Consider the following 23,079-nt stretch of genomic DNA (forward strand, 5'->3'; position numbering starts at 1 on the left):
TATTGCTGCTCCTATCTTTTATGTTAATGTGCTTGTCTACCCGTCAGCGCATTGGAGAAGAGGTATGATGTATGGACATTTTTTGGTGAAACTGAATACTCTCTCCCTCTGTCTTTTTCTCTCTGTCTCCCCCGTCTTTCTGTCTCTCCTCTCTCCCCCTCTTTCTGTCTCCTTGTCTCTCTCTCATTGTTCCCCCCCTGCTTTCTTTCTCTGTCTCACCTCTCTCTCTCTCTCTCTCTCTCTCTCTCTCTCTCTCTCTCTCTCTTTCTCTCTCTTTCTCTCTGTCTCACCTATCTCTCTCTCTTTCTCTCATGTTTCTCTCTCTCTTTCTCTCTGTCTCACCTATCTCTCTTTCTCTCATGTTTCTCTCTCTCCCAGGCTAAAGGCTGATCTTGCCTATAATTACAAAGGGCCAAGGACAAAGGATGACATCATTGAGTTTGCCAACAGGGTTGCAGGGTTAGTGCGGCTCAGGCCTCCTACTTAATAAGACATTCATTACGCATCTCTCTTAGACAGGATTTCAAGCAGCATAATGAGCTGTCATTCTCTGATCTCATTTCACACGGATGGACTAAAATAACTGCATTATGCCCGTCAACTCTGTCGCTCGTGCTGGTGTTGTATTCAAGGGGAGACCTATAAGGCATCCACCTTAATAGACACGTAGTATCCTGTCACTGCACCACCCCTGCTGGTGTGGCACTCCTTCTCAGGAGTGTCCTTAGCACACCCACAAACCACGGCTGTGTGTTCTGCCTTAGAGCGTTAAATTCCTAGCTGTGGCCTATTATCAGCAGAGTTTGCCACGTAGCCCCTCTCTCTCTTTCTCTCTGTCTCTCTGTCTGTCTGTCTCTCTCCTGTTTGTTTCTGTCTCTCTCTCTGTCTCTCCTGGGGATGTCCAGGCAGATGGGTGACTTAAGGATGACCAGACACCTGGCTGAGGTTTCAGTCAGCAAGTCAGCAGTTCTGACAGTGTCCATCAGGTGGTGCTAGATGCATACAAACCAGATTTATCCAGACTTGAGAATGCGTGGGGCTGCATCACTAAGCGGTCTTGTGTGGCGTGCTCATGCACCATTCAGACTAATCCTTGATATTGTTTTTTCATAAACATGGGATCACACGTTGTCCTACCTACTTGAAGTGCGCAAACTAAACCTAAGCTGTGGTCAAGAACGCCATCTTGTGGGTAAGGGAGTGAAACACCCTAGTGTTAGCGGTTATGGTTTGAATCGGTCATTTAATTTTTACGCAAGCGTAAACAAATAAAAAAAACACCCCTCACACACACACATACACACACACAGCATGACAAATGTGCACTAGAGGAAACACATTTGTACGAACATCTAAGTAAGTAACATATTTATAGAAAATAAAGCCAAAATAAAGAGGTTGCATTGTAGCTAGTTGAAGTAGATTTGTCAGTCGAACACATTACTGTACATTGTTCTAATTTAAATACTAAACAACGTTTACTTTGTTTTACGTAAACGTTGTACAACGTTTACGTTCTACTTTGTAAAGAGATGCTTCCGATTCAGTGCGCCCTGAACTCTGCGCATGCCTAGACAGACAAGATTTACTGTTGTATTTCCTGCTTGGGTTTTCCTTTCGGAGCAATGGCAGAAGTGAAAGCCTTCCTAATTTGTGCAGGTAAATACATTTTTCATTATTTTGCTTTGTATCTTTAGATGTATTTCGTTGCTACAGCATACTTGAATCTCTCTTATTATAGGACTTCGTGGGCAATGTTGGCGGACGTTACAGAGTTTAAGCTACACATTGCTAGCTGATGCCTCATGATTTTGGAGGGTCTTAGGCAGCATCTTTTTTCAAATGCAGATACATTTAAAAGAAAATCCGTGTAACGATGTACATATTAACTGTTGCTCGTTTCTCTTTAGTTCCTGTTGTGGTCTTTCTAAGTTCATCGGTGCTTGCAGTTGTCGAAGATCTAGATGACACGTAAGTGATGCTCTCCTTTTTGAGAGTGTCATTTTCCTTCACTCATCAGTCATCACTATCCGGTTGTCAATGGAGACATTAAGCTAGCGAACAACAAAGTGTAATGTTATTGTGTAGGCTGTGAACATCTTTTCACGATGGCATATAATGGATTGTTTTGATAACTGCATTATTACTAGGCAATTTTTGTAAAGCATGCTGCTACTTAAGTGATGTCTCGTTCAACCTGTATTTTGTTCTCCTTCCATAGATTTAAGGACACGAGAGTGGACGATGTCTGGCTGGTGGATGTGAGTCTTGTGTGCTGTGTCTAAGACACACTTTCTGTCTCTCACACTCATAGGCACACACACACACAGACACACACACACACATACTGAATGACAGGGCTTTCTGGTTTTAATCAGAGTTGCTGTACTCCCTGTTCACAACACTGCCAGTGTCATCCAATGCGAAAGTGGTTTGTGATAAAGGAGTGAGGGGGCCCTTCTCTCTGTGTGTGTGTGTGTGTGTGTGAGTAATTCTGTCCACTCACTGTGAGTTTTAGTGAATGAGAAGTCATGCATGCGTGGCGGGCGAGGCCAGGGGGCTTATACCAGTGAGGATGTCTGGCCTGAGCAAATCCAGCTGGCATCCACTGCTGCTTCCGCCCCAGGTCTGGGAGGGGGACGGGGGCAGGTCTGGGGCTGAAAAAGAGGCTGAATATTGGGTCTACATGGGGGACAGTCTGCCAGATATAACTCTTGCATTTCGACAACTGGCCATGCACTCCCAAAACGACAACGTGTTTCTGTCCATGTCCATAGACAGTAATTTAATCTGCAAACTGACATGTGGTTTTCTCACGCAGTTCTATGCACCATGGTGTGGATACTGTAAAAAGCTGGAGCCTGTTTGGTATGAGATTGGCGCGGAGCTGAAGAGCTCAGGGTCTCCAGTCCGAGTGGGGAAGATGGATGCCACTGCATACTCAGGTGTGTAGCAGATGTTCAAATGTTCTGGCCCTTTACATGTTTCCCACGGTCATGGAAAACCTAGAAAAGTTGGGGAATTAAACAATTTCAACATGTGAATGCGTGAATTGGTCAGGCGTGTGTGCACCCTGACTTTAAAGATGGCTTGTCCCAAGATCATCTCTACTTCTGTGAAAACCCAACTAAAACCAACTAGTATGGGAGCCAAATGAAGTTATTTTATGTATTAGTGATAAAATAACTTCATTTGGCTCAAAAACCTTCCATCGACTAATAATTAGTCGATGGAAGGTTTTTGTTGTCAGTTTACAACATCCATCTTAATAGCAAAAGCCATTCTGTGCAGTTGCGAGGTTTCCCTCTTGACCTATCCCTGTTAGAAGCCTTGTCTTGTTTCACCTGGCTTTACAGAAGTCTGTCTCCCCTGGAACCAACCTTGCCAACACATGAGTTAGTATTACACATGCTCAGTGGGTCCTCTGTTCTGCTAACCCCAAGCCTCTTACTTGGCCTAATCATGTGAAGGCAGATTAAAGTTAGAGAGCCATATTAGCTGACTGTCACTGACTTCACACTCAGATTAAGATTATAAGAGGCTGTTTAAAACCGATAAGCATGTGACAACAGGTTTCAGAGAAGAGGGATTACTGGTTGCATCCAGGATAAGTAACCCAGGATTATGGAGACCTGTGCCCTCTTACAACAGGGAAGTGTTAAATACAAGTTGCACCTTGTTTTAATTCAATGTAGTTTTTGTCATGGGTGCAGAAGTTGTGGTCTGTATTTTTTAAACCTTTTAATTGTTTAATTGTTTTTTTTGTGTGTTTTTAAATACAGGTATCGCATCTGAGTTTGGAGTACGAGGATACCCCACAATTAAACTGTAAGAGCTCTGGTTGTGCTTCATATATCCCAACAAATTTCCAAAACAATCGTACTATTATTTTCTATTGACATTCATTTCTGTGCAAAATGAAATGCACTTCTTACATATTGTAAAATGTTGTCTTAGTGACTTAGTGTTTTACACAATATTGAACTTAACTAATGATTCCAGTAATGAACAGAGAGCCTCCTTATCCCCAGGAGCCAGCCATCCAGGGAGCTGGCTTTAGACGAGCTTCCTGTGGGAGCAGGTCCTTAGGGAACCAGGTGTTGTTGTCACTGTCCCGGTGTGAAACACATCAGCTTATTACAAACTAATTATATTCACAGCATTGAGAGACCCGAATATAAGCTCTCACATCCTCACGGATATCTACAACTTTATACCCCGTAAACAGTGATTTCTCTTCCTTAAGACATGATATGGCGCTGGTACAGACGAGGTAAACAGACCTAATGGGGCTACCCTCGCTGTTTCTATAAGTCAAAACAATCCTAATACCTAGAGGTTTCTGTGGAGAGTCCCCTAATGTTTTGTATTCTGTTGCGCTGCGCTCCTTCTACAAGCTGCCCCGACTCACAGCGGGTTGCATCACATTAGAGAGGGAGATAGTGATGTAACTTCCTCTGTTGGGCCTGTCGCAGACATCCTGGAAGATAAAGAGAGAGACAGATTGAGAGGCTCGCCCCCAACCGAGTTCATTAGAATAGATCTCTGTAGCCTCGTTGGGGAGTACTGTTGCCTTAGCAAACATGCCTGTATGGGTCCTGGTGGCATAGGGGTCTAATGTTGGCTGAGTCTGTTGCAGGTGAGTCAGACTCATAGAGGAGACAAATGTGGGTGTTTGTCAGCTGCAATGTTGTCGTGACAATGCACGTCCAACTTGGGTTGAATGATCGGATGTCATTTTAGATAACGTGTGCTGTACTTGATTGCTCTGGCCTAGCAAAACAGAACAAATATGGTGTGCCCATGAATTTAACCCTGACCACTCGTCAGTCAAGGCAGGCTCAAGCAAGTATTTAAATAGTTTAAAAAAGGATTTGAAGTAGTTTGACCTAGTGTGTGAAGGCAATCTTTTCCAATGACCAGCAATGAGTCTCCACTTGGCTTTGACCTCAGACTGCCTGCCTTGATGTTGATGATATTGACTGGCTTAGCTTCAGTTTATCTCTCCAGTGGAAAGAGCTGCACCCCTTAACTTTGACATTTTATATGTGCCCTGTTTGCAGCTTTGACATTTCTATCTCTTTTTTTTTTTCTTTTTTCAGAGCTATAACCGAGAGCATGCTTTTTGTGACTAGCCAATTCAAGACAATTTACTGTGATTGCCAGCTTGTGTACTTGAGAAGAAGCAATTGAGTATAATTAAAGGGCACCTTATTGCTGCTCCTATCTTTTATGTTAATGTGCTTGTCTACCCATCAGCGCATTGGAGAAGAGGTATGATGTATGGACATTTTTTGGTGAAACTGAATACTCTCTCCCTCTGTCTTTTTCTCTCTGTCTCCCCCGTCTTTCTGTCTCTCCTCTCTCCCCCTCTTTCTGTCTCCTTGTCTCTCTCTCATTGTTCCCCCCCTGCTTTCTTTCTCTGTCTCACCTCTCTCTCTCTCTCTCTCTCTCTCTCTCTCTCTCTCTCTCTCTTTCTCTCTCTTTCTCTCTGTCTCACCTATCTCTCTCTCTTTCTCTCATGTTTCTCTCTCTCTTTCTCTCTGTCTCACCTATCTCTCTTTCTCTCATGTTTCTCTCTCTCCCAGGCTAAAGGCTGATCTTGCCTATAATTACAAAGGGCCAAGGACAAAGGATGACATCATTGAGTTTGCCAACAGGGTTGCAGGGTTAGTGCGGCTCAGGCCTCCTACTTAATAAGACATTCATTACGCATCTCTCTTAGACAGGATTTCAAGCAGCATAATGAGCTGTCATTCTCTGATCTCATTTCACACGGATGGACTAAAATAACTGCATTATGCCCGTCAACTCTGTCGCTCGTGCTGGTGTTGTATTCAAGGGGAGACCTATAAGGCATCCACCTTAATAGACACGTAGTATCCTGTCACTGCACCACCCCTGCTGGTGTGGCACTCCTTCTCAGGAGTGTCCTTAGCACACCCACAAACCACGGCTGTGTGTTCTGCCTTAGAGCGTTAAATTCCTAGCTGTGGCCTATTATCAGCAGAGTTTGCCACGTAGCCCCTCTCTCTCTTTCTCTCTGTCTCTCTGTCTCTCTGTCTGTCTGTCTCTCTCCTGTTTGTTTCTGTCTCTCTCTCTGTCTCTCCTGGGGATGTCCAGGCAGATGGGTGACTTAAGGATGACCAGACACCTGGCTGAGGTTTCAGTCAGCAAGTCAGCAGTTCTGACAGTGTCCATCAGGTGGTGCTAGATGCATACAAACCAGATTTATCCAGACTTGAGAATGCGTGGGGCTGCATCACTAAGCGGTCTTGTGTGGCGTGCTCATGCACCATTCAGACTAATCCTTGATATTGTTTTTTTTTAAGTGTGTAAAGTCATTCCTTTCACTAATGGAATTAATAGAAATGAGTGAATTGTGAGTAAAAAATCCCTTTACTGAGAACACCAAGGTTTTAGATGAATTAAATTCCCTTTCACCGTGGTTTCCCTCCCCAGACCAGCAGTGAGAGCACTGCCCAGTAAGCAGATGTTTGATCACATGTTGAAGCGACACGCCGTGCTGTTTGTCTACGTGGGCGGAGAGTCACCTCTCAAGGTGGGTATGAGAATCTCACCCTCGTAGACGTTGTGGTCTTATCGTCCAATCACTGCTTCTGGAGCCGTCACAGCTCTTTAGCTAGTGTTTATTGATTGGTCCATAAAGCAGCTGCTCCTGCTGCTGTCTCTGCCGCTGCCAAGCTGTATGACTGAAGAGTTCCTAATGTGCAAACGACACAACCTTGGCAAGTGTGTTTCGCATGAACTTTAGCAGCCGCAGAGCTGTTTTCCCAGACAGAGCCTAATGATGTGTTTGTTTGTTTTCCCGGTCGCAGGAGAAGTATATCGACGTGGCCTCCGAGCTCATTGTTTACACATACTTCTTCTCAGCCTCGGAAGAGGTCTTACCTGAGGTAACTGCTCGCAAACTTCATTCTCATCCTGTTGCTGGAGGGGGTAGAGTTTCTTTGGAACAATAACAGGATTGTCCTCAACTTGCGTTTCTGTCAGGTTTATCATTTAGACATAGCAGGCAGTTACTAGAAGCTTCAACGTCAAGGCCTACAGCGATGTGGTTCCACACGCTGGTTAAATGTGTTAAATGCCAGAGACAGAAAGGCTTACTGGCATGCAGCTCCAGCACTAGTACTTGGCATGAAGTCCACAGTATGTTTCACTGGCAGGCTGCCAGCACTGCCGTCCCGCATGGCACAGGTGCAAATGAATTAAGAAAGTAAGGGATGATTTATGGCAGTCCGTTTGAATTATGTATTTTATCCATTTTCTCCAGTCAGTGACTTTGCTAGAGTTACCCTCGGTTGTGGTCTTCAAGGACGGAGCCTACTTCACCTATGATGGTGAGTAACCACATTCCCTCGTTTTAGTCAAACCACTAATTTGACATATCTACAGCATACACCCTACTGCGTTTCCTGCGAGTGACTTTTTCTTGGATGGGCTTGGCTTCCAACTTAACTGCTGTTTTCATAGAATCAAGGTCAATCTAATTCAAGCCAGCACAGGCTGCCATTTTGTCTACCGGTGCCCTCTCCCACCCGTCCTCCTCCTCTCCCCTCAGTGAAGTTTTTTTGTCTCAGTGTTGTTCACGCAGTCAGAGCTCCAGAGTCTCTGTTCCGTCATCAGGCTCACAACTCTGAGGCCCAAAACCGCTCCTCCATCACCAGGCTGTCCTCCATGGTCTCTGTGCGGATGACTGGTGGCTTCTGGTGTCTCAGGCCGGACACAGAGCTGGCTGGAAAGCTTGAATGGGCTGGACTGTGTGGGTGTGGGAGAGCAGGGCTGGAACCCTGTTTTAAGCTCATATCTGAGTCAGAACAGAACAAGCGTGCAGGAAATATCCCGGAGGACCAAGACAAAGAATAGGAGCAGCAATTATTCATTTTATGTTTACTTTGCTGCTGAAAAGTTACCCCCTGATAAACAATGAATGGATAGGTAAAAACGTGAAAGGGGAAAAAATTAATCAGTACAGTTCAATTAAATCCTGTCCGATGAGGTCAGGGATTTTAAAAGGATAGTCTAAATGTTTTGAGATTTTGAGGCCAGTTCTCAAGCTCCTTAGCGTAGCAGCAGAAGTTCACCGTACTCTCGCATCACTTCCTGTATGCTCTCCCCGCTGAGAGCCTCGGGTGGCAGGTGGAAGCGGTAAGGCCGGGCATCCAGGCACAGCCCCACCACAAAGGGGCCCCAGAAGTGGATGTTTGGGAGGTTTGGTGCTCTGTGCCTGGCCCTCAGCACAAAATCTAGTCCCCGTGGAATGTCGGGCTGCCAGATAACATCTGTTTGTTCCACCTGGTCGTTCCAAAAGGGGGCCTTCTGCCACCAGAAGCCCAGCAGGAGGGGGTCTCCACAACAGACGCTCACCACAAACACCCCGCACTCCTCCGAGTCTTCCAACACCTGGATACTAAGTGTGTTCTGGAAGGCGAACGTCGCCATGGTGACTGCAGTTGAGCTTTCAGGAAGGTCCCAGACAGGCAGAGAAAGGTATAGGAGCGATGATCCTTCTCTTGACTCAGACAGATCTGCCCTGAAACACACAGTTTTGACAGAGATCTGGTAACACATTCCAGGGGTGTTTCCAAAGCTGCCACCTCAAAGATGGGAGGAATACATTTCCGTTTACTTAAGTGTAAAAACAACAACATAAAGTGCTAGACTTTTTGCTTGTTGAAAAGCTCTAGTTAGAAACAGTTTGAAAGAGTGTATTGAATGTCTCAATATTGAGTGTTTTACCTGAGTCTGTAGCACAGTTCCTTGTTTTGAGTGTTGGGATTTACGTCCTGCTTGAAGGATAAATATGGATGGAAAACTGCCGGTGATGCTGGTTAGTAGACAGGGTACAGCTGCCTGATATATGTACAATATATACATGGTGAGAATGCTTCGTTTGCATGTGATATCTTCCCAGAACACACAAGGCTTTTACGAGGCAATTTTTTTAAATGTTTGCATGTGCACCCGTAATAAAATGCTGACCGTTTATGACACAAATCAAGGAAGTCTAATTAAGGACCTCACTGACAGTTTCTTGGTAGTGGTGTTTGCACACAAGGAGCTGCCTGTGTAGAGTTCTCGCTGGTGCTGTTTGGATATGGGGATGAGTTTCACCACCCCGTGTGTGTGTGTTCTGTACGGCCACAGTCTGAACGTTTACCCCAGTTCTACATTATTTCGGTTCTCTGCATATGTAGCTTCTGTTTAGAGAAGGGAGCATGAAACCCCTGAAATACTGTACAGCAGCCCGCTTTGCAGACGACACACAGCACCGGCATTATCCTGTCGAGCTTGATCGCTTTGCTTCACAGAGTAAACAACAGGTCAAAAGTCACTTTTGGGGAAGTGCCCACCAGACTAAGCACAGTGATTCATACATCTTTAACTACCCAAGTGCCTGGATGTTCGAAGCGCTCTAACAGATTGGAGCGCTGTCACAGACTGTGTTACACGTGTATCTGCGGGATTCTTTTTTCCATCTTGCATAAGGTCCCTGTGCAGTGTGAACTAATAAACTGCATGCAGGATCTGAACATGGCTGTTATAAACACTGAAACGGACAGCAGCCTAGACTCTTAGGTCATTAGTTTGCTCATTATTTGAACTTACAGTCTCTGAAACAGTCCTCCCTAAGTGGATTGGAGCTATGTTTATGCCTTTACTCCCTTATTAGAGCACTAACTGTGCAGACCGCAGCCAATGAGATCATACTGGGCCTGGTCGGGGGCCGTGTGAAGCTAAATAACTCACTAGTTGTTAGGCTAGTTGTCGCCTGTTGCCGGGCAAAGTGGATGCCACAGTAACCTACTGCAACACCGAATGACTTTGTTTACATGGTCCCACTCTGCTGATAAGCTTACTGTGAATTTGACAGTCTAGTGACCTCAGAAGCTAAGATATGCAAAGTGCTGATATCAGTTCCTATTAATTCTTGGCAGGTAGCCTTAACACACTGGATCGCTCAGAATTGTCATTGGCCTCCGCATGTCGTATTTCTTTCTCAATGTAGTATCCATCCAACGGCTCACCTCCCCTGCTAACAGGTATACATACTGATGATTATTTAAGTAGATACTACTCTTCTCCTATGTAGCAGATAGACAGGTGGTTCTGCCTGTCTCACCCTCCACAAGCCCTCCCTCAGTGGGCTGACATACTATAAACCAACATTTACACGCAGAGACATAGACTTCACCCGATGACGTGTCGGTCTCCTTGTGAGATAGAAAGGGTAGATCAGGTCCATTCATCATTCCAGCTGTGTGTGCTTCCCGTGTTGAGATGGGCCTCTTTGGGTTCAAAATAACACACTACACCTTTGTCTCATCACTATTCCCCTCCCTGTGTCTGTGTGTGTTTTCATCCTCCTCTCATCCTCCTCTCCCCCGTGGCGGCAGCGTCGGCCTGACGGGGAGGGGCCCGTGCAGCACAGAGATTGCAGGGTCCGAGTCGGCCAGAGGGCGGGCCTCAATTGTTTCAAGGGGGAAGAGGGGAGTCCAGGAAGAGGGGAGTCCAGGAAGAGGGGAGTCCAGGAAGAGGGGAGTCCAGGAAGAGGAGAGTCCAGGAAGAGGGGAGTCCAGGAAGAGGGGAGTCCAGGAAGAGGGGAGTCCAGGAAGAGGGGAGTCCAGGAAGAGGGGAGTCCAGGAAGAGGGGAGTCCAGGAAGAGGGGAGTCCAGGAAGAGGGGAGTCCAGGAAGAGGGGAGTCCAGGAAGAGGGGAGGTTGGCCAGGCCGTGAGCTCCCAGCGTGGGGCCTGGCTGTTTGCTTCCCTCTCTCTCCTGTCTCCTCTCCCAACCGTAGCCAAGAAGCACCGGCCTGCTGCTGGAGGAACATCTGTGGAGAGAGAGAGAGGGAGGGAGAGGGAGAGAGAGGGAGAGTGGGGGGGGGGGAGAACTTTCTTGAATGTACAAGAATGGACAAGCAGGACTTCAATTTTTCCAGCTTTGGATGAAGGCAGAGATAGAAGCTTGTGTGGAGTCATTGCACTTAAGTTGATGGGCTTAAGCGCAGCACCTTTCTGCGGCATTTTTTGACCTTGACTGACATCTAAGCTTAGAACACGTCGAGCTGCCAACCCATCCTCCCTCGGGGGTCTAGGTAGTGCTAGCTCGGAGGTGTTAGAGGTTGTAATTCTTAAAAGCAGCCAGCGTAACTGAAAAGGTGTCTTTAACTTATTAACATGTCATAATGGGGTCCTGTGCTACATTTGGCATCAATTATGCAGGCCTTACCTTGGGAAAACGGCTTAGCCAGTCAGTCTCACTAGCTCCCTTTCTCGCTCTCGCCCTTTCGCTCTCGCCCTTTCGCTCTCTCTCTCTCTCTCTCTCTCTCTCTCTCTCTCTCTCTCTCTCTCTCTCTCTCTCTCTCTCTCTCTCGCTCTCTCTCGCTCTCTCTCTCTCGCTCTCTCTCACTTGCTCACTCTCTCTCTCTCTCTCTCTCTCTCTCGCTCACTCTCTGTGTGTTTGTGTTCCATGTTCCATCACGCGTCTCCTCCAGATGTCAGGCTAGGTAAATAACTTTTGGTCAGCGTCAGAACTAACAACAACGTATCATGCTGATTTAATGCATTGCAATATCACCACACACATCTTCTGTTGCACTGTTGGAAGGATTTTTTTTCCCATGGTTTTGTTTTAGTGTGAAATAAATCTCATTGCACCTTATTTTTTCCGCACGCAAGCATAGGAGAGAATTTTCTGGTAAAGAGGGCATGTGATCATTAGGGGATTCCTCTAGATCTCTCCCTCAAAAATAGCACACACAGAATCACAGCCGCTGCATGATTTGTAAAGGAATGTGGAATGCAGAGATACATTTTACACAGCCCTATTTTTATCTCATCAATCCGTGGGGAACCAAAATGGGCTGTTGTGTGCGTTTGAATAGCCATTAATGCCCCATGTTTTGTATCCAAATATCTGTGCCCGTCTGCGGTTTGTTGGCGGGTGTGGCTGCTATGCCACTGGAGCAACGCCCCGTCCCGCTCCAAACATCTCTGTCAGCGCTGTCATATCCTCTCCTCCCACTGACAAAGCTCTCCAAACACCAGCCTGTGGTTCTGGCTGGGAACCCTTGAATGACCTGTGTGAGTGTGTGTTTCCAGTGAGTTCTGTCATCCTCGTTGTCATGTTTCCTTACAGAGCCAATATCAACAGGTAGCAAATATCTTGACCTTATCCTAACTCGGCAGCCATCAATACTCAATTGATTCACTTATCTGAAGGGTGGCTTGCCATTGATCTAGGCTTGGCTATCTTCCCTGTCTAAGCTGTTTTCATCCTATAACCTGTTTGTGTGATTGCAGAGTATGAGGATGGCAGCTTGTCTTCCTGGGTCAACAAAGAGCGTTTCCAAGGATACCTTCAGATTGATGGCTTCACCCTGTACGAGCTGGGAGAGACCGGTACGTTATACTTCCTGGAATCTTTCTGCTTCATGAGATTGCACTGTTTACCTGTAAATAGTTATCAAATGAATTCCAGGCTATAGCTCTCACTCACTTACAGATAGTGTAAAAATCTACTCGCCACTATCCTGAGGGATCATCTGCTAAAACCATTTTGCTGTGTAGGCGTCCACTAGAGGGCAGGCTAATCCTCTCCCTCCCCTCTACGATGAAGATATCCTCCAGTCCCTTCCCCGCACATTACAACAGCATACTCTGCCTAGGTTGTTTCACTGTTGTTTTATCGTCGTCCCATTTGTCATATAACTGAGTGTTCCACTACAAAGCATCCTTCTACCTGTGGGCTGCGTACGGGCTCTGAGATGGGACCACAGCTAGCACACAAAGCTGGGAGGACCAATGAATAAAGCTGTTGTTCCTTTTCTCTTAGTTTTTCTTTTTCGAGAGAGGGGGTCATCAGTCTCTTCCTCCACCGTAGCCTTTTATCTCTGTGCCGTTGTCTTTCTCATCTTCCGCCTCCTCTGTCTCCAGTGCTGGTTTCTAACGCCCTCTCTTCCACCACAGGAAAATTGGTGGCGATTGCAGTCATCGATGAGAAGGACCCGACCGAGGCGAGCAGCAGGTAAACACAACATGCTGAAATGAAACCTGAGGCCCTGACAACAATTACAAACGCACGCTTCCATGGAAACCACACCGCAGTGGCATTTCAAAAGGAAAGGGCTTTCAACTGGAGAAAAGATAAGCAGGCTTTTCTTGTCGGAATCTCTCGCTCTCTCCGCAAATTGCCACGCCGTGCTGTCATATGGGGAGAGAGGGGCCAGGGCTTGAACTCCTGTGGCATTTCTTTCTCTTCTCATTTGTGCGTTGCAGATTAAAGAGTATGATTCAGCAAGTGGCAAAGGAGTACCGGGAGCATTTTAACAGGTAAGTCCAACAGGGAAGGGGGTGGGTGGGGGGAGCGGGGGAGTGGTCCCCACGATACACTCCTGTTGGGAGGCGACGCGCTCCTGAAGAGATGCTACGTGCCCGTGCGGCTCCCTGAGAGGGTTCGTCTGGGTTAACGCTGTGCCGCGAGACGGCTAATTATGCAAAAATGTCAAACCTTCCGGAAATAGGTGCAGCTGTCAATCAGGGCTCGTCTGGCTGTCAGCCGCTGGTTCCCCAGCCCCTCACACCCTCCCTCACGTCCAGGCACCCCCGCCAACTCCACTTAGGCACCATTTTGGAGTACTTTCACGAGCGTATGTGCGTGAGTGATTTCATAAGCATCTCGAGGCCGACCAAACACGAAAATGCCTGCGAGCCAGATAGACATACAGATGCAGCGATCCCACTTCACATGTGCTTTTCCAAGCTGCCGGGTTTACTAGTTGATTCATCAGACTCTAACCACGGCTTGTAATAAAGAGCTGCGTTATCATAAAAAAAACCTCCATGATCAAAGTGTGTTTTCTCTCCCCCCCAGGCAGGCCCATTAGATGGGATTGAATGACACAGATCCCCCCCTCCTCAGTTAGGCTGGCCGCCGTGCATCTCCGCTCGTCTTCCTTTCCGAGCCCGACTCGGCAGGTTCCTGCTGAGATCAGAGATGCCCGCTGTGTTTGGACGCACCTCAATGGCTAGTTGTATTTGCGTTACGCCCCCCGTGTTTGAGTCAACAGACTTTTGCCCGACTAATGGATCAATAGAGTATTTGTCTAAATTCTTTAATGGGTGTTTTGCTGCAGTACGAGGGGGTGAAATGGGTTTGCGGGCTGGATTTTCGGATTTCAATTTGCTTTCAATTTCAATGGGCCATACAAGATCAATTGAACCCAGATCCCTGTTTGAGGTGATTACTCGTGTGGACAGGCCTGTGTTCAGATGGATGGCAGGGGAGATGGCAGGAGGAGGTGGTAATGAGCACTGGGGTGTTTGGCCTGCCATCCATCTGCAACAGAGTGACAGAGCGAGAAACGCCATGTCTCATCAGAGGGATGGGGATGGAGGGGGGATATGTAGGTGATTCAGGACTGTGGAAAGCCAAAGTGCTGTCATTGGCAAATGGATATGTATGGTTAGATGGGATCCATCTATCTGTGCATACAATCACGCACAAGCTAACTGTTGTTCTTGCGTGGGAGTAACACACTATACCCAGTGTCAGGTCTGAGATCATCAGACAAAACGCCTGAACGTTCTGATCACATCTGTCGAGTCACCTCATTGATATTAGCATTAGCACCCACAGGGAACAGACTCCCTACGCATGTAATATATACTACATTTCATAAGTGTATATAGAGTCACCTATATACAGTAGTTATTGAGATAAGGACTGTGTTTCGCCAAATTTCTTCCCTCACAATGCATTCTGTTCAAACAACAAACCACACAATGAGAAGCTGATGTAATTCCTTCTCCAGTCTTATCGTTTTGATGAATCACTGCAAGACCTTTTTTTGGAGGATAGAGAGAGTGGGGAGGGGGGTGGAGGGGGTGGCCCGGGAGCTTAGAGATTTAAAACCCACACAAAAGCCACCCTGCAATATTTCCCTCAGAAAGCCGGGCTTTGAGGGCACCGCTGGGTTTCTGCCGCGTGGAGGAGGGGAGGACATCTGAAGGGGGGGCCTGTGAGAGGCTGGCTCTGGTGTCATGTTAGATTACACTTCGTAATGAGATGGCCATTTTCTTCAGCTTCAGTTGCTAAAGTTGGGTTTTCGGTTATATCCTATCTTATCTTATATCGTAGATTTTGTTGTTGATGTCGTTTCTCCTTTCCCACAGGGACTTCCAGTTTGGTCACATGGATGGAAACGACTACATCAGCAGCCTCATCATGGGGTGAGTAGCTACCAGCACTCCAGATCCTCATTTCACCATTCTCTCTCTCTCTCTCTCTCTCTCTCTCTCTCTCTCTCTCTCTCTCTCTCTCTCTCTCTCTCTCTCTCTCTCTCTCTCTCTCTCTCTTCACCTCCTCCCCTTCTTCCTCTCTCAAACCTTCTCTCATTTGGTTTAACCTCCTTTGACCATTTCCTCCTTCCACTGCCCTCCTATCTCCTTTACCTGTCCCTTTCCTTCACCTCCTCGCCTCCTCTCCTCCAGGTTGCCTTGGCTACGGCCTGCACTTCTCTAAGCTAGGATTTAAAGTCGTCTCCAGACATTAACGATGCACTCTCATGGACCTGTCAATTATCTAGACCGCCTGTCATTTCACTTTAGTGCTCCCGTCAGTCCCAACACGGCTCTCTGCCTGCTCCACCTCCTGTGAGCGGGGGCGGGGTTCGGATGAATGAAACTTTCTGACCGGCTGTTTGTGTGTGTGTGCGTGTCTGTGTGCATGGATTAAAGCCTTATTGGGTGTTGGAGAGCAGGGCTAATGATACTAGGAGCTTCCTCCAGCCCCCTGACCAGGCCTCTGCCTGGGTGTGACGCACAGAGAGCTCCACTCTGACTCCCAGCACTTTTAATTGGACAGACCCCCCTAGCCTCTCTGGACAGCAGGACCACAGCAGGGGCTGTGACTCTCTCGCAAACACACACACACACACAGTACACGTGCATGCATGTGTCTGCCTGTTCCCATGTTAGAGAGTGTTTGTGTCTCTGTGACAAGCATACACGCTGTGTGTGTGTGTGCGCCGGGCTTGAGGAACAATGTGCTTTTTTCAGATATTTTGTTCAATATGTTGTTGTTTGTGTGGATGGGATTACAGCAGACATGGTCTCCTAAGCCCTGCCTTTGATTTACAATGTATCACTGATCACAGTCAATCTGTAATTGTGAATGTCTAATACAATGTGTGTGTGTGTGTGTGTGAGAGCATAAGGGATTAGGAAGGCATCTCATGCCGTGTGTATGAGTGATTTTAGGTTTCGATTTTTTGAAGTATGTGTGTGTCTGCGTACAGTGTACATCTGTGTGTGTGTGTGTGAGAGCGCTTGGATCTTGAATTTCTTGCTCTGCTTTTTTGGACTGAGACCGGGCTAGTCTGCCCAGGATTAATTGCCATCCTTTGAGGAATGAAATCCTGTACTGTCAATGTGCCATAATCCGCTCCCTTAGGAAGGCCATGGACATAAATCTGATGGCTTTTTATCCACGGCTCCTTCATCACACAGATTACTGGGTCCGGGCAGCACTCGTATGCGGCTGGACTGCCAGCTCTCTGATGACACACACACACACGTGCACACAAACACACACAACCTTATTGTTTTTACTTTAAAGGCCTTTACTCTAAGGTCTTTCCTGCTTCTGTTTGAACATGGTATTATCGCTGTAGCAACGCTGAGGCTTCACATGTGGAATGTGGGTAAGGAACATGGAGCAGCAGCCCTGGGACTGGACTGGGAAAGCCCAATGGTAGAGGCTGTCCTGGACACTAGACTAGAGGCTGTCCTGGACACTAGACTAGAGGCTGTCCTGGACACTAGACTAGAGGCCGTCCTGGACACTAGACTAGAGGCCGTCCTGGACACTAGACTAGAGGCTGTCCTGGACACCAGACTAGAGGCTGTCCTGGACACCAGACTAGAGGCTGTTCTGGACACTAGACTAGAGGCTGTCCTGGACACTAGACTAGAGGCTGTCCTGGACACTAGACTACAGGCTGTCATGGACACTAGACTACAGGCTGTCCTGGACACTAGACTAGAGGCTGTCCTGGACACTAGACTAGAGGCCGTCCTGGACACTAGACTAGAGGCTGTCCTGGACACTAGACTACAGGCTGTTCTGGACACTAGACTACAGGCTGTTCTGGACACTAGACTACAGGCTGTCCTGGACACTAGACTAGAGGCTGTCATGGACACTAGACTACAGGCTGTCCTGGACACTAGACTACAGGCTGTCATGGACACTAGACTACAGGCTGGAACGCAGACAACCCCTCAGGGGGGCCCTGCAGTCTGTGATGCTGCCTGCGCTGGAGGTGAAGGGCTAATCTGTCTTTCTACAGAATGCCTGCCATCTGCTGGAAGAGGCTTTATGTCAGATGGGGTATACACTACAGCGAGTGTGAGAATGTGTGTGTGTTCAGGTCTAGATCACAGCTGTGCTGGGTAGTGGTGCAGCAATAAACTAAACTACTCAGGAGTATGTGGGATACACCTGATCTCAGCTGGGGTGTGTTGGGACAGTGATGGATGGGTGTGTGTGTGTGAGTGTGTGTGTTTGCATGTGAGTGAGTGCACCTGAATGCAGCTATGGTGCTGGACACTGCTGGGAAGTGGCAAAGTGTATATGTATTTGGGTGCGTGTGTGTTTGTGTGTTTGTGCTCAGCTGGGATGTGGTGGTAAACAGCCCTGGCCCTCCTGTGGTTTCTGTCATTTTTTATTTGTAAAGGTCTCTCTGTCAGAGACCTGGAAGGCCCCTCCCTGCCCCCTCTACTCACAGACCAGCACACAGTTTGCATAAAGATAGAGGTTATCCTCCAGAGTCACTGTTGCTATTCCTTTAGTGCCTGGCAAAACAATCCTCCATTTGAAAGTGTGCATCAGGTTGCCTTTGCCTAGAAAACAAACATATTTCGAAATGAACCATTTAATGATTTGTCACTGATCTTTTTTTATACGTTTTCATCTTGACATCCATGTTGGGTTTAACTGTCATCTTCTTCACCTTCTTCCTCCTCCTTTTGACTCTCTCAGCTTGCTCTCCTTATATCAGCTCTCCTCTTCCTCCCTGGGTTACATCAGTGTGTTTGCGTTATAACTGTTCCTCCTCCTGTTCCTTCGTGAGGTGGTAGGTTTCTTTAGTTTCGTAGTTTAAGCAACATGCTGTGATGTGATGGTCCTCTTCCTCAGCGACGTGTCGGTGCCTTCCTTCATCATACTCAACACGTCTAATGAGCAGTATTTCCTGCCCCGCGAGCCTGTGGACTCTCTGGAGCAGCTGGTCAACTTCATCAACAGTGTTGTGGACGGATCGGCTCAGGTACCTCCCCTCCACCCTCCTCTACCCTTCTCGTCCTCCTTCTGTATGTTTTAACATTCAGATTCATAGGTTTATTTGAGTGTGGTACCTCAGTCTTTTTTCCTCAGCAGGAACCAGTACCCTTACCTCATCACATGTATTAGGATCCACAGCTCAGTCTTCACTGAATGTCCTCAACGCTCCCCTGGGCGCTTTGTTCTGGAATAACCTTGCTAGCATCTGGAGAGCCAGGCCCCGATGTGCTCAATTTCAATGTCATGAAGGCTTTTTATTTTTTTCAACTAACCTTTCGTTTTTTAAGCGAGCTGTCCCCTCTCCACACACAGATGAGTTAAACTGTAACCCAAACAGTCCCACTCTTTTCCCTGAAACCTCTGGGTTATTTTCCACCTATCGAAACAAAGCCAAGCCGTCCAAATAAACAACAGTGGTGGGGCCAGCGCTTGTCCGTGCCAGCTTGGCCACCTCATGGTTGGCACGGGCACACCCGTGAGCCAGTGTTGGCGCGGCTTTGTCCTCTCTCTTCCTCAGACCTGTAATGCAAGTTCCTCTGTCTCCTTCATCACACCCCCACCACACACACACAGGCCCATGGAGGAGATGGCTTCATCCAGAGGATAAAGCGCGTGGCCTTTGACGCCAGATCCACCATCATGGTGAGTGGGATGACAGTTTGATTGCTTTGTTTGTTTGTTTGTTTGTTTGATGTGTGACTGACCGAATACAACTTACATGAGGAGAAAACTAATGTTGTTTTGTGAAAGACAGAGGCAGGGACCAAGTGTGTGAGAGAGAGAGAGAGAGAGAGAGAGAGGGACGGGGTGAGAGAAAGGGAGAGACCGAATGAGGGAGAGATAGCAGCGAGCTGCCCTGTCGGGTCCAGTGACTCATGACGCTGAGTTAGCATAGCTTAGCTGTCTTTACCTCATCTGACATCACAGGCTGGGGCAATTACCATCGCTCTTCGACTGTAGCTGTCTGGAGAAGAGGGGGAACTTCTCGCTCCTCCTCTCGGCTGGCTGCATGGCTGGCTGGCTGACAGAAGCTCGGACCCACTGGCCCCTCCAGGTGCCTCTTAAGCTACCCTGCTATAATAAGGCTGCTGATTCACTGCCACTCACATGTTTTTTTCGAGCCAGGCAGGCAGGCAGAGATGTGTGGAAATGGAGTGACAGAGACCTGTAGTTTGGTGTTGGTGGTCGGCCTGTTAAGTAGAGAAGCCTGAGGAGATCACGAGCCTGGTGTGAGGGAGAGGAGGGCAGCGAGGAGGTTGTTAGGCAGGAATCATGGGCGCGCAGTGTCAGCAGTAGGCTGCCTGCTGTTGTGTGGAAGAATATGTTTATGTATTGTTGTCATAGCAAGCATAAATCAGTGTTGGCCTTTCCTGGTTACACCCTTTCCGCCCACAACTTTTTCCTCTCTTTTCTCCGTCTCTCTCTCTCTCTCTCTCTCTCTCTCTCTCTCTCTCTCTCTCTCTCTCTCTCTCTCTCTCTCTCTCTCTCTCTCTCTCTCTCTCTGTCTCTCTGTCTCTGTCTCTGTCTCTCTGTCTCTGTCTCTCTCTCTTCCTCTCCTTCACTCCCTCCCTCCTACTACCTCCTCCATCTCTCTGCCCATCCCTCTACCTCCCTCCTCCTTTCCACCAATTTCTCTGCCATCTCCCTCTCCCCTCCTCTCCTCCAGTCGGTGTTCCGTAGTTCCCCGGTGCTGGGCTGCTTCCTGTTCGGCCTGCCGCTGGGCGTGATCAGCCTCATGTGTTACGGCATCTGCACCGCCGAGGGCGACGACGACACGGAGCGCATGAAGAGGGAGGGTCTCACCGACGAGGAGGAGGAGGAGGAGGAAGAGGAGCGCCGGCAGGCCGCCGAGCTGGAGGGCCCCGAGGAAGGAGCGGACGAGGAGGAGGAGGAGGAGGAGCAGGATGTGGAGGAGAAGAAACCGGAGGAGAAGAAAACCGATTAACCCATGGGAGGGGCCACGGCAGGGTTGAGAGAGGCCCAGGGGAATGACACGGTGACATAAGAAGTCAAAGACATATCATGTTATTGTTTTGTTGTTGATGTTCCATTTCCCCTCCCTTCCCGGCTCTGCAGTCTATTGTAATGTTTATTTTTTATTTTTTTATCCCTACTGTACTGTCAATATGTGAGGTCAGCAGTTTGCTTTACAGGGCAAATTACATCCAAGACAAGCCTTCTAGATATATATAGAGAACAATGAAGAGAGGGAGGGAAGAACCAAAACCAAATATTTAATTAAATTATGGGATTTAGTTTATTTCTATTCTTCAATTCTAACATCCTCCATTGTACAGGGAGTATATTTGTGTTCCGTTGAATAGCTGTGTTGAAACTATTTCTTATCAAGACCTGTCACTTTGGATAATTATCAGAACTCCCTTTGGTTTTTCCATGACGCAATCAAAACAAATTGAAGAAAAAAAAGAATTATAATATTAAGTTGCCCCGCTATACCCATGCTGAATTCTGGACTCTGAGGCCCCTTGCACAGGGAGATCCCATAAAAGGAAGCTCTGAGCTGTCTTGTCTAAACACTTTTTATTATGCTGTTTTTGTTGTGTGTGTGTGTGTGTGTCCCCTGCAGAGACAGTGCCGAGTCAGTCTAGTTTTCTTCTGTTATCTGGGATGTGTACACCTTCCTTCATAGGCCAGCTCTGGTTCACATCACATACTGTCTGGAAGCTTAGCCAGAGAGGTAGGACTGTTTCACGTCACTCCCATGCTACTCATAGACGATAGCACTGTCAGTAGCTTTTATATTTCAGGTAACTTGTGGTTGATGGTGGAGATAAAAAAAACGTAGTAGTAGTTATAGTGTCTTTGCTCTAACACATCCTTTCTCTCTGCTGATCATTATATAAGTAGAAATTCTAAATAGAAGTAGGCCTTTGCGTTGGCGCAAACAAGGTTTGCTTATCTTTCTGAAGCAAAATGAGTGTGTGGCCATAACCGTGTGGTGACAGACGGATACCTTGGGAAGCTCATCTGGGATAGGAGCAGAACCTTGTGGAGTGGTGGTGTTGGAATGTTCGAGAACCTTCTGGAGTGGTGGTGTTGGAATGTTCCAGAACCTTCTGGAGTGGTGGTGTTGGAATGTTCCAGAACCTTCTGGAGTGGTGGTGTTGGAATGTTCCAGAACCTTCTGGAGTGATGGTGTTGGAGTGTTCCAGAACCTTCTGGAGTGGTGGTGTTAGAATGTTCCAGAACCTTCTGGAGTGGTGGTGTTGGAATGTTCCAGAATTGATGGCTCTCTTCCTTCCCCGTCTGTAGGTAAAGTGTAACTGAATATGACGCACTAGGGCAAAGAGAAGTGCTTCCACAGAAAACGGTTGCCTCTTTAAATCCCGTCAGATTAGGGCTTTCTCCAAGGAAGGAAGAGGCTGCTTTTAAGAGCCCTGAGAGGTCCTCTTTGTTGGAGCGGTCTGAGACTGCTCCAAAAACAAAACAAGATGGATGACGTCTTAGATGTCCTTCACAGTCGAGTCTGTGCTTTCTTCCTCCTGGCTCTGTGTTTCCAGTCTTTGGAAGGGTTGGGTTGGTGGTATCCAAATGCACTGAGTCAGTAAGATCTTTATTTGTGTTTACTTCAGTCACTGTTAGAACTCTGTTGATCAGGAAACATGTTATCTGTTGCTGTTAAAGGAGAGAGGGGTATAGAGTTTTTGTTATTTGGCCTACATGACCTTGTGTGACTTCACAAAAACATTCATGTGTTTGATATGTTATACGGTTCGAGAGAATGTGATGACGAGCATGAAAACAACCCCCACAATGAATGAATGTTTTTGCTTTGTTATGCCATAGTCATATATATGCTATGAAGGTACAATATATTCACCCATAGCTTATCAGTCATAGACACATAGAAAATATTCTACCTAACGATTGTTACATTTTCTTCTTCTTCTTAACCCCCCACCCCCTTTTTTTCTCTTCAATAGGTAATTTCATTGTGCTTCAATAGGTAGGCTAGTCTTTCAATTTTGTCACCGGGTTCGTCCCATTGTCCTAAGCACATCTCATGGTTTTCCACAGACTAAAGATCTGTCATACTGTGAATCTGCACTATGAAAACCTGGGAACATGCCCCCTCGCTTTGCCTTCTGGTCATTGTAGTTGCCTAGCATTCTCTGCCAAACTTCCTCTTTAGGCTTGTTTGAATTGTGATTGTCACACTTTATTACTGGTTTGAAATTAAAAAAATCCTCTTTTATTCCTCTTGTTTTGTTGACTGCCGCATTGTTTGCTTTCAACAAGAAACTTTCATTCAGAACCTAGTTTTTAATGATTACTCTGGGGTGTCAGATGGCTGAGCGGTTAAGGAATCGGGCTATTAATCAGAAGGTTGTCTCGGGGGAATGTCCCTGTACTTACTGTAAGTCGCTCTGGATAAGAGCGTCTGCTAAATGACTAAATGTAAATGTACTCTTTATGTCTGAATAACAAGATCATTGTTGCCGATTCAGTTCCTAATGATGCATCTACTATGTTCTACACAACCATCACATGCATCACATGATCACAAACGGAATGCTCCTTGGTCACGTGAGATCCCTACCACCAGAACAAACCCCCCACAGTGAACACATTAACACGACACGCAGGTGGCAGGCCTGCCTTTTTCCCTTTCATTTACTCGCTCTATTTTCGTCATATCCACTTTTTACATGTGATCCCCAACACTTCTCTCAAGTAATTCAAGGCAGAGAGGCA

The 23,079-nt window shown here is 47.1% G+C and overlaps 1 protein-coding gene across 1 annotated transcript; it reads left to right on the forward strand.

Annotated features, from left to right (window-relative positions):
- The first annotated feature begins 1,529 nt into the window (after positions 1 to 1,529).
- Positions 1,530 to 22,588, forward strand: LOC134034726 (protein disulfide-isomerase TMX3-like). Its single transcript, XM_062479289.1, has 16 exons — positions 1,530 to 1,659; positions 1,911 to 1,971; positions 2,222 to 2,261; positions 2,822 to 2,945; positions 3,783 to 3,828; positions 5,589 to 5,669; positions 6,463 to 6,562; positions 6,840 to 6,917; positions 7,295 to 7,361; positions 12,324 to 12,422; positions 12,990 to 13,047; positions 13,299 to 13,352; positions 15,195 to 15,251; positions 18,220 to 18,349; positions 18,937 to 19,005; positions 20,030 to 22,588. Exons 1-16 carry the CDS (start codon positions 1,626 to 1,628, stop codon positions 20,306 to 20,308), a joined length of 1,377 nt encoding a protein of 458 aa, XP_062335273.1. The 5' UTR covers positions 1,530 to 1,625; the 3' UTR covers positions 20,309 to 22,588.
- Positions 22,589 to 23,079: the final 491 nt, after the last annotated feature.

Source organism: Osmerus eperlanus, chromosome 15, assembly GCF_963692335.1.
Source record: "Osmerus eperlanus chromosome 15, fOsmEpe2.1, whole genome shotgun sequence".
Lineage (NCBI taxonomy): Eukaryota > Metazoa > Chordata > Actinopteri > Osmeriformes > Osmeridae > Osmerus > Osmerus eperlanus.

Bases quoted from the DNA above. Each gene is read 5' to 3' on its own strand.
- LOC134034726 (XM_062479289.1), top strand. From the start codon at position 1,626: ATGGCAGAAGTGAAAGCCTTCCTAATTTGTGCAG. The intron at 12,423-12,989 runs GTACGTTATACT...CTTCCACCACAG, and splicing joins GTACGAGCTGGGAGAGACCG to GAAAATTGGTGGCGATTGCA. The intron at 18,350-18,936 runs GTACCTCCCCTC...ACACACACACAG, and splicing joins TTGTGGACGGATCGGCTCAG to GCCCATGGAGGAGATGGCTT.